General features: G+C 48.8%; 1 protein-coding gene across 1 annotated transcript; it reads right to left on the reverse strand.

Annotated features, from left to right (window-relative positions):
* Nucleotides 1–1,976: 1,976 nt before the first annotated feature.
* Nucleotides 1,977–2,638, reverse strand: LOC122671954 (CDGSH iron-sulfur domain-containing protein NEET). The gene is made up of 2 exons (XM_043869451.1): nucleotides 2,352–2,638; nucleotides 1,977–2,227 (listed from the first exon to the last, which is right to left on the reverse strand). Exons 1-2 carry the CDS (start codon nucleotides 2,597–2,599, stop codon nucleotides 2,122–2,124), a joined length of 354 nt encoding a protein of 117 aa, XP_043725386.1. The 5' UTR covers nucleotides 2,600–2,638; the 3' UTR covers nucleotides 1,977–2,121.
* Nucleotides 2,639–11,417: the final 8,779 nt, after the last annotated feature.

Below are 11,417 nucleotides of genomic sequence, written 5' to 3' on the forward strand. Positions count from 1 at the left end.
TAATGGTTCCTGACTCTGGTTCCAAGATCACGAGTTCAAGTCCCGGAAACAGCCTCGCTGGAAACAATGGCAAAGCTGCATACATTTGACCCTCTCTAGACCATGCCAAATGTGGGAGCCTTGTGCATTGGGTATGCCCCTTTTTTTTACCGTTTAAAAATGGGAAGGTCTGATTTTGGGTACTCGAACACTTAGACAAGTCTAAAATTTCCAAATACATAGATAATTTTCCAAGCATACAAATAATTGAATATATATCCTTAAGCATACAAATAATCAAACATCAACCTTTATTTTAATCACTTAGGTTTTTCTCCAATTTGCTGCAGTGGAAGTGCAACTGTAGTTAACCAAAAAAAAAAGTGCAACTGTAGTTAACCAAAAAAAACAAGTGCAACTGTAGACTGTAGTTTCTTCTAGGGGTGTCAACCAGTCGGGTTAGGTCGGTCTCGGTCGGGCCTAGACGGGCCTCACCAATTTTATAGGCTGCACCGTGTCCGACCGTTTAGGTGTTTGGGCTTGCATTGGGCGGACATGGTACTGTTTACTTTCGGTCGGTCGGTGTTCGGTCTTTAATCGGGATCAGCCTTATTCAAGGTAAATAGGTCTTAAACGGGCCTCGGTCGGGCTAATGGCCTATTTAACTCTACACGGGCACTAAACAGACACTAAACGGTGTGGGCAGAATTTTTCACTTTCAAACCATGGTCCTTTGCCAATTGCTTATAAAATAATAGATTCTTCATAAAAAAATAATAGATTCATTATTACGTTACCTTTCACTTCTTCTTTCTTCTTCTTCTTGTTCTCTCCCTTCTTTCCTCTTGTTCTTCTCTCCCTTTGCCATGTGAGACTCAGAGACTGAAACTTGACTTTAAGAGACTGAAATACTGAATAGAAAAAAGAAAAAAATAAACTGGAATTTGAAAGGTTAAGTAGGGTTGCCGTGTGAGACACAGAGACTTAAATCTTGACTTTGCGAGACAACCGAGACTGAATAGAAAAAAGCAAAAAAAAGGTGGAATTTGAAAGGTTTATTAGGATTAAATGGTTAATGGTTACTCAGTTAGTTGGGCCTTTTGGCCGTTTAGACTTTAGACATGGCCGTGCCTTGGGCTTGGGGGTAGAATAGGTAATATACATCGGACTTAGATGGTCGGGCTTAAACGGCGCAAAAAAGTCGGGCTCGGTCGGGGTTTTAAATGGACGGGCCGGTCGGGGCACCCGACGGTGTCACCTCCAGCACCGAGACCGACACAATTATTAATCAGGTCGGTTTGATTCGGTCTTTATACGGTCGGGTGGGGTCGGGTCTACCGGTGCAGGCCTGACATTGACACCCGTAGTTTCTTCCCTCCAGTTTTAGCTACAAAACATATTGGGGCCACTATATTCTGTGGTTGGAAGATACCCTCACTAGCATTCATTTATTCTAAACTATTCCTATACTTGAGTAATTGATAATGCCTGTTTGGCCAGTTACCCTTTCGCCCCCTCAAGAATCAAGACCCATTCTTAAGAGAATAATTTTTTGAATTTTTTTATTTTTATAATAGAAAAAGTTGTAAAATCAGAAGATCAGTTTTTTTAATGCAGAAGTGAATTTGTATTTCTCAAACCATTGGACTTACTTAGGGATGTAAACGGATCGGATTCGGCTTGGATAGTGCTATATCCGTATTCGCATCCAATTAGCTTTTGGACGGATTCGGATAGTGCTAAACAGATATGGACACTGATACAGATTGAATATTTTATCCGTTTACATGTAACTATAATTTTCCGGATAGTTATAGCCTATCTGTATCCATATCCCTATCCATATTCATATTCTTATAGCTTTCGAATGGATTTGGATACGGACACGGATTCCGGAAACGGATTTCGCCTATTCATTTACATCCCTAGATTTAACCCAGAAGCAGCAGTTTAGCACAACAGATGATGAGATCAACCATTCAACTCTCTGTAGTGTGCATCTCTCTATGGAATCTTAGACAGAAAATTTTGATATACATATAGAAACTGATACATTTCAATTCAAAGGTGAATTAAAAGGCCAATCATTTGGAGAAGGAAGGAGGTGAGGAAGCTTAGTTTAATGTTTACCAAAAGCATTTGCTACTTCTGCTTCTTGAGGAGCAGAGGACCGACGTTGTCCCCAGTAGCTTTGTTGTGCTTCACATGGCTTCCGTCGCAGAGGGGGAAAGTGCCCGATCTCCAGCACCTGCACACAATCCACGCCTTACCACTGTTACCTTTCTTCCCATTTTTATATCTCTGGGTTTTGTGAAGATTAGACTACAGAAAGAGAGAGAGAGAGAGACGTTAAAGAGGGAGATTAGGCTAACCTGCAGTAGGCGGTTAAGGGTTTTGAGAGCTCTTCCATAACCACGGAATCGACCACTTTCTCTTCGGTTTTCCTGATCTCCGGGTTTATGGTTTCGGCCTTGACCACAACGCAACGCCTCTGCTTCTGATTTTGCCTCATCGAAGAAGGAGAGATGATTTCAAATCCAATTGCTCCCCTGCGATCATGAGCCATAGAAGATGAACCATAGGAGAAACTAGCCCCCACCATATTCATCATCGACGCCATTGTGTGTCCAAACCTGTTCAGTTTTTTTTCGCTCTTTTTCGTCTGGAGAGTTGAGAGGGAGAAGGGGAGCTGGGGAATTAGGTTTTCTGGGGAAGGTGAAGTGGAGTGTGGCGTCGCTTCGGAGAACACACGCTCTTTGTGTTATAGATGGATAGGATTGTTTGAGGTCAGGAGATGGGTGAACTTCGTTTCGACACGTCATTGCTTTCCTTTGCCATGTTTTAAGGGTGTTTTGTGGATCGGGCTCCACTCCAGTCTCCAACGATCCTCCCCCGTCCAGTGAGTGCCCAGTGGCGGATGTGTGCCTGCGTGTGACCCGATGTGCATCTCGGTGGGTGCCAATAGTCCAGCCATTGGATGCCTCACTGGGCATTCCCTGGGCGCTTGGCTTGTTAGAGAGGTGTCGAATCCCTATTTTGTTAGGTGATGGAAAATGTTCCAAGCAAAGCATCAGAGTTTTCCCTCCCTTTTCTTTTTCCATATTTTTTGGTGGACCGAGCCTTTTTTTGAGTTCGGATCCCACGTACAAGAATGGTTTTCGTATGCCCTTTTAGGACGTGTTTGGTTGGAGGTGTCGTAGGAGCCAGATTCTTAAATTGGATCGAAATCTTAAAAATCTGGTTCATGTGGATTTGGATCCTAATAAAAAACCTGTCTGGTTACCCAAAATCTGTCAGGTGGAATCCAACTAAATCCATATATAAGACTGTTTGGTTATCCTGAATTTGACAATTGGACTCTTCCTAAATTCATATTCAAAATTGTTTGGTTACCCATGAATCCATTAGTTAGATTCTACTTAAAATATGTTATCTTTAAATAATTTTAATTTTAAAATTTTTTTTTTTGATATACAACATATGCATAAATTTAATGATAATTTATTTTAAAAAAAAGATATAAAAATTGTAAGTGGTGACATGATACTTCAATATGTGATCTTTCCCAAATTTTTTTGTATCCATACTAATATAAAAATCTGTAGTAAGTGGTGATATGGTATTTCAAGTCCACAAAACACATGGATAATAAGTCACAGCCAAATATGGAATACATTGTATTGAATTGAAGTCTATACATATGAGAGTTCATCTTCTCAAAATACATCACTTGTTAAGATCTAATGTTTTTACAACATCAAGGATCTCGTCCAACATTTTTGTATGCTGCTCACATAATCTTGTTTGTTGTTTTGAATCTTTGATTTTACTAGTAAGGATTCTCTCTAGATTTTCTTTGGATTGACTTGAAGTTGGTAGGATGGTTAGTTCATGTTTGTCAGTATTCTTCGCTTGGTTGTCTGAGGAGGATGTTTGTCCATCATTTATAAATTTAAAGAATCCACAACCAGTATATTTCCCCTGCTAAAAAATGAAAACAAAAAATTTTATGAAAAATGAGTAAGAATGAATTATTACAAAGACAATAATATTAAAGAGGAAAATTGTATGATAACCATACTACAGTGGAATTGGGGCAACACAAAAAATCTCACCCTATGTCTGATCCTCTTGTGCACCTACGGACCTTGCACTGACCTTTTCCACAGTCACACATTCTTAAGTGATCCACCCATGTAAAAAAAGACATGTGAACAGGGCATTTGAATAATTTTCTTCCGGATTATTCGTCGTAGTTGATGTAAATACGTTACATCTACTTTGACAAATTTCGCATCTACCAATAATGTCCATCTGGGTACATTGAAAATTGAAGAACATAAGTAAATAACAAATGATCCAATGGCTGATTATAGGGTGAGAACCAAAAAATCAGAATCTGAGATCACATCTAAAATTTGAGGCGATTTTTCAAAACCCCAGATAATAAAGGTCGAAGGACCTTCTTTGGGAGGGCAATAATGCATCAATATATTAGAAAAATAATAAAAATTTTCACCCCCCTGTCAAGCATAAAACAATGACAAAAACAGAAATGAAATCAACACATAGAGTTGTTCTTAAAATGAAACAAACAGTACCATTTGATAAAATTGTTCCAAGATACCATTCTAAAGACAACCACCACAGAAATATAAACTCTAAGTCATAAGTTCATAAACACAAAATCACAAAACATCCATGTCAACTGCTTAACATCTCAGAAACAGAAAGTCATAAGTTCATAACTGTTGCGTCAAGAAATCGTCGAGCGGTCCTGCGAGTGCCGTCACCTGCAAGTGGACCAAAGGGGTCAATCAGAGAGAACCGGTGTGGTCCCGGCCTAGGGCTCTCCGATGCCAAAGTTAGATCTCCTGGCGCAAATAGATGAATAGTGATTATTCAGTATGACTTTAGATCTCCCCTATGGGGTTGTGTACCTTTGCCTTTTATAGTAGCATATGGCGGTGTGGAGAGTCCCCGTTTGATTGACGATTGTGCCGTTGAGTGGATAGAGGCCCTGGGTAACGGGGCTCTATCCTGATTGGCCATCTCCCCGCGGGAGGGAGTGTCCTGGTGGCATCAGGATCCTTGGTGGATAGATATCTGCGTGTGGTGATAACGTCCTTGGTGCTTGAATCCGTCTGGATGACGTGACCTCTAAGGGTCTAGAGTCCTGGTAGTGACATGAGTCTTAGCGATACGATCGGGGTCGTAGATGGGTGGCCCCCACCTCAGGTGCCCATGATCCTGCCCGGGTGAGGCCGCCCCGGGTGAGGAGGCCGGAGGCCGCTCGGGAGGCCCGCTGGGTGAGGCCCCTGGTGAGGAGGCCGCGCCTGGGTGAGGCCGCGCCTAGGTGAGGCCGTGAGGAGGCCGCGCCTGGGTGAGGTTGTGAGGAGGCCACGCCCTGGTGAGGCTGTGAGGAGGCCGCGCCTGGGTGAGGCCGCGCCTAGGTGAGGCCGTGAGGAGGCCGCGCTGGGTGAGGCCGCGCCCCTGGTGAGGAGGCCGCGCCTGGGTGAGGCCGCGCCTGGGTGAGGCCGCGCCTGGGTGAGGCTGTGAGGAGGCCGCGCCCTGGTGAGGCTGTGAGGAGGCCGCGCCTGGGTGAGGCCGCGCCCGGATGTGTGGCCGCGCCCGAGTAGTGGCCGCCCCCGAATGGTGCTGGGACTCCGGTTCGTTCCCCTTGGCTATGGGGCGGGTCGTCTATGACACGTGGCGGTCGTTGATTGGCCCTGTGAATATTGGATGTATCATTTGCCCCCCACTCTCTTGGAATAGGATGTCCAAGAGAGTAGGTGTCTTTGCATAGTGAGGGGTCCGCTGCGAATAAACTTTCCTGTGGGGTTTGCCCGTAAATCCACTAATGAGGTAGGAGAGGTTGGGGGGTTCAAACCTTACCTCCTACACTTTTTCTTTTTGTTTTTTGTGGGTATATGTTCCTTCCTCTCCCTTCTTCTTTCACTTCTCATTTCTCTTTCTTACTTTTTGTCTCCCCTTATGTTCTCCTTTAATTCCCCCTTTTTGTCTTTTGTCCTCTTTTTGGTGCCCCCCATGTGCTTGTTTTTGGGTCACCTCCACTAGTATCCACTTTGCTTGATTTTGGGTCCTTGTGTTTGGGTTGTGTTCTCTTGGTGCCCTTGGTGCCTTGGTTTGCTTGGAAAGCTTGAGTGGTGCTTGGCTTGAGTGCCTTGGCTCTTGTGACCTCTATCCCTTGATTGTGCCTCGTGGTGTGGCTACGTCATCGCCGTGTGCTTGTCCTTCCGTGCGGTCACTTTTTTTCTGAGGTAAATCGATCCCCACCCCTTTTTTTTTTTTTTTTTTTTTGTAGGGTGTCTCCTCGAGGCCGCGCTTGCGGGGTGTGGCCGCGGTGAGGCCGCGCCTGCTGGTGTGGCCGCGGTGAGGCCGCGCCCCGTGGGTGTGGCCGTGGTGAGGCCGCGCCCGGCGGGTGTGGCCGCGGTGAGGCCGCGCCTGCGGGTGTGGCCGCGGTGAGGCCGCGCCTGCTGGTGTGGCCGAGGTGACCGCGCCTGCGGGCGTGGCCGCGGTGAGGCTGCGCCCTGCGGATGTGGCCGCGGTGAGGCCGCGCCTACGGGTGTGGCCGTGGTGAGGCCGCACCTGCGGGGGTGCCCGCGCCTCGGTGAGGCCACGCCTGCGGGTGTGGCCGCGCCTGTGGGTGTGGCTGCGCCTTGCGAGGGTGGCCGCCTGGCTGGCCGCGCCTGGGTGGCCATGCCTGGGTGTGGCCCGCACCTTGCCGGTGATGCCGCGCCTATGGTGGCCGCGGCGTGGGTGTGATGGACCCTCGCTCTTCTTCCCTGTTCTTCCTCTTGTATGTGATGGATCTGCTGTTTATATTTTGCAGGTGACATTCCTTTCATTTTTCTTGCTAGCTTCAGGGAGATTGCTTTCTCGAGTAAGTAGTTCGTTCCCCTCTTGTCCTTCATGTCGTTCCTGGGTGACCTTGGCCCTGCTTCAGTCGGGGTTGGATCTTCAGAGGAGCGTTCCCCCGGATCGCCTTCTTCGGTGGGTACTCCGCCCTCTATCCCCTCCCCTAGTGATACTGATGGACGAGTGGGACCTTCTAGTGTCTCCCATCCCCGTAGGGATCGTCAGCCCTCTGGGGCGGCATCCTCAGCTGCCGGTCCTGCTGATAGGTTAGGCCCTATTGCTAGCATCTTGTCACCCTCTGACTTGGTTTCCCTCCGTGAGGAGTTTCATATTCCCGCCGAGGTCATGTTGCGTGCCCCTGGGCCTAGCGAGTATGCCTTCTCTCATCGTGCAGGGGAGATCTGCCTCTACCGTTCATTTTTCCTCCAGGGCCTTCGCCTTTCTATCCCTCGCTTTGTCGAGTTGGTGTTAGAGCATTGGCACCTCACCCCTGGGCAGGTGTTGCCCAACTCTTGGAGGGTGATCTTGGGTTTCTATGTCTTCTTCGCCCGCCTGGGGCGTGCCGCCACTGTTCCCCTATTCTCCCACTTTTATCTGTTGAAGAAGGGGAACCATGGATGCTATCACTTTGCTCGCCGCGTGCTCAAGGGGTCCTATGCCTCTGTGGAGCTTCTCACGGGGATCACTAGTCACGTGAAGTATTGAAGGGATCGCTTCTTTTTTGCCACGGTCCCCCGATGCCCATTACGGACTGTTAGGGAAGTTATTGACCTCAAGAGGGTCAATCAGGGGCTTGAGCTGAGTGATTTTGAGGGTGACTCCCTCAAGCTGTGCCTGGGTCGCGATCCGTTCCACGTCCAGGAGTTGGACTCGGAGGCCTTCCTGTCTCTCTGGAAGCTGAGTCCTGGTAAGAGTATTGTCTTTTGTACTTGATTGGCATGTTGGTATTTGAATGTATGTGTCATCTGATTGGTCGGTCGATCTATGCAGTGGATACGCGTTCGGACTTCAGGAGGCGCCTGTGGGTGTGGCACTTCCGGGTGTAGCTGTGGTGGAGAGCGCTCCGGTGTTAGAGGTGGAGGCTGCCCTGCCTGAGGGGGGTGCTGCTGCGCGTCCTCCTGAGGCGGACATGATGTCTTTAGCTGGGTCGGAGGTGACCCACCACTCTGTGATCCCTTGACCTTACGGTCGTCCCGATCCTGTAGACGTCTCAACCTTTTTCCTTTTTTTTTTTTTTTTTTGAACTTGAGTTGTAACTACTATGACTTTTCTATGTGATCGCTTTTGCTTTTCTTTGATTGCCTTGTCTCTTGGTGATTGTTTGCGCGTTGATGCTCTCTGACCCTTGATAGTCCTCGGATTTTGGTAGTGACGTCGTGCCTTGGTGATCCTCTGACCTTGGGGGTTAACGCCTTAGGCGTAGAGCCTCAGCGGTGGCATGGCGCCTTAGGCATGAAGCCTCAGTGTTGGCATGTTGCCTTAGGCTTGACGCCTCGGTGTTGGCATGTCGCCTTAGGCATGAAGCCTCAATGTTGGCATGTCGCCTTAGGCATAAAGCCTCAGTGTTGGCATGTTGCCTTAGGCATAAAGCCTCAATGTTGGCATATCGCCTTAGGCATGAAGCCTCAGTGTTGGCATATCGCCTTAGGCATAAAGCCTCAATGTTGGCATGTTGCCTTAGGCATAAAGCCTCAATATTGGCATGTCGCCTTAGGCACGAAGCCTCAGTGTTGGCATATCGCCTTAGGCACGAAGCCTCAGTGTTGGCATATCGCCTTAGGCACGAAGCCTCAGTGTTGGCATATCGCCTTAGGCATGAAGCCTCAGTGTTGGTTGGCATGTCGCCTTAGGCATGAAGCCTCAGTGTTGGCATATCGCCTTAGGCATAAAGCCTCAATGTTGGCATGTTGCCTTAGGCACGAAGCCTCAGTGTTGGCATATCGCCTTAGGCACGAAGCCTCAATGTTGGCATGTTGCCTTAGGCACGAAGCCTCAGTGTTGGCATATCGCCTTAGGCACGAAGCCTCGATGTTGGCATATCGCCTTAGGCACGAAGCCTCAGTGTTGGCATATCGCCTTAGGCACGAAGCCTCAGTGTTGGCATATCGCCTTAGGCATAAAGCCTCAATGTTGGCATGTTGCCTTAGGCACGAAGCCTCGATGTTGGCATGTTGCCTTAATGTAGTGGCCGTGATTCGATTGAGTGGTAGGAGAAGACAAGTATTCTTGCAGCATTTCTTTATTTTGACTGAAATTCACATTGTCCTTGATGTCGTCTACTGCTACTCCTACTGCTACTGCTTCTGTTATCACTACCACTACTGCTATGCTTCTACTGGTAGTACTTCTTCAGATGTTCTGAGTTCCAGGTACGGTCTACCTTCTTGCCCCCTGGAGTCTTCAAGCGGTAAGTCCCTGGGCGTATTTGCTTGGAGACTATGTAGGGTCCTTCCCAGTTGGGTGACAGCTTCCCCGCCTTCTGTGGCTGCGATGCACTTGCCCTCCGTAGTACTAAATCTCCCTGGTGGAATAGCCTTTCCTTGACCCTGGCGTTATAGTACCTGGCAGTACGTTGCTGGTAGGCGACGTTCCTTAGTAGTGCTCTTTCGCGGACCTCATCTATAAAGTCTAGGTTTGCCCGCAGTCCGTCGACATAGGTGCGTTCATTGAAGTGCAGAACCCTATGGGACATAGCGCAGACCTCTACCGGCGCCAATGCTTCAGTGCCATATGCTAGGCGGAATGGGCTCTCTCCTGTGGGCGTCCGTACTGTAGTTCGGTATGCCCACAGGACGCTTGGTAGTTCTTCTACCCACTTGCCTTTGGCTCCTTCTAGCCTTTTCTTGACTCCTTCCAGTAGCGTTCTGTTGGTGACCTCCACCTGACCATTGGCCTGTGGGTATGCTACCGACACAGGCCGATAGTCGATGTTGTAGCGGTGACAGAATGCTTGGAATTTAGGGTTGTTGAATTGTTTTCCATTGTCTGAGACGAGGATCCGTGGTACCCCGAACCTGTAGATGACGTCGTCGCGGACGAACTTCTCCATCTCTGTCTCTGTTATCTTGGCCAAGGGTTTAGCTTCAACCCACTTGGTGAAGTAGTCGATCGCGACGACCAGGTACTTTCTGTTTCCTGGTGCTGCGGTGAAGTTGCCTAAGATGTCTAGTCCCCACATGGCAAAAGGTATGGGGTTGAGGATTGATGTCAGCTTGGTGGCGGGTAGATGGGGTACTGGGGCGAACAACTGACATTGCTCGCACTTCTTGGCATATTGGATGGCCTCCTCTTGCATTCGTGGCCAGTATAGTCCCTGGCGGAGGATTTTGTAGGCTAGGGCTCGTCCCCCCATGTGGCTTCCACATATCCCCTCATGGACTTCGGCTAGGGCGTACTCTGCCCCCTTGGGTCCTAGGCACCGGAGTAGTGGTGCTGTTGCCCCCCGCTTGTACAGTACCCCATCTAGGACGGTGTACTTTGCAGCTCTCATCCTGATCTTCCTTGCTTCGGCCTTGTCTTCTGGTAAGACATCGTTCTGGAGGTAGTTGAGTAGAGGGTCCATCCAGCTAGGTCCCTCCGTGATCTCGTTAACCTGCTTTTCCTTATACGTTGGCTCATGCAGGATCTCAACATAGACTGCGCTAGCCAAATTTTGGAGTTCCTCATTGGCTAGCCTGGATAGGGCATCAGCGGCGGCGTTCTCCTCCCTGGGAACTCGAACCATCTCAAACTTCTCGAAACCCTCGATCAATGCTTGAGCGCGTGCTAGGTATGATGCCATCCTCTCATCTTTTGCCTCATACTCCCCATTCACCTGATTCACCACGAGCTGGGAGTCGCTCCGGGTGGATAGGTGTGTGACTTGGATGGCTTTGGCCACCCGGAGTCCAGCTAGTAATGCCTCGTACTCTGCTTCATTATTGGATGCTTGGAAGGTGAACCGGAGAGCATATTGGATACGAAATCCCTCGGGGTTGGTTAATATGAGCCCAGCGCCGCTTCCTGCCGCATTGCTCGACCCGTTCACGAACATGTCCCACGATCCGTGATCCTTATCTTCGGGCTCCCCTGTTTGTGACTCGATCTCAGACTGGGTACACTCTGCAATGAAATCTGCAAGAGCCTGGCCTTTGATGGCTGTCCTTGGTTGGAACCTGATGTCATGCTCACTTAACTCCACCGCCCATGCTATCAATCGTCCGGAGACGTCCGGCTTGTGCAATATCTTCTTCAAGGGTAGGTCTGTGAGGACTGTGATGGTATGGGCTTGGAAGTATGGTCGTAGCTTCCTGGCTGCCATTACCAATGCATAGGCTACCTTCTCGATCCTAGTGTACCTGGTCTCTGCATCGATCAGGACATGGCTGACGTAGTAGATCGGCCTCTGGACTTTGCCTTCTTCCTTTAGCAGTACTGCGCTGACCGCAACAGGGGTGGCGGCCAGGTAGAGCTGCAACTCTTCGTTAGGTTCCGGTCGCCCAAGCAAGGGTGGGCTCTCTAGGTACTCCTTCAATTCTCTGAACGCCTTTTGGCACTCTTCCGTCCATGTGAAGTCCTTA

This window comes from Telopea speciosissima, chromosome 1 (assembly GCF_018873765.1).
Source record: "Telopea speciosissima isolate NSW1024214 ecotype Mountain lineage chromosome 1, Tspe_v1, whole genome shotgun sequence".
Taxonomy (NCBI): Eukaryota; Viridiplantae; Streptophyta; class Magnoliopsida; order Proteales; family Proteaceae; genus Telopea; species Telopea speciosissima.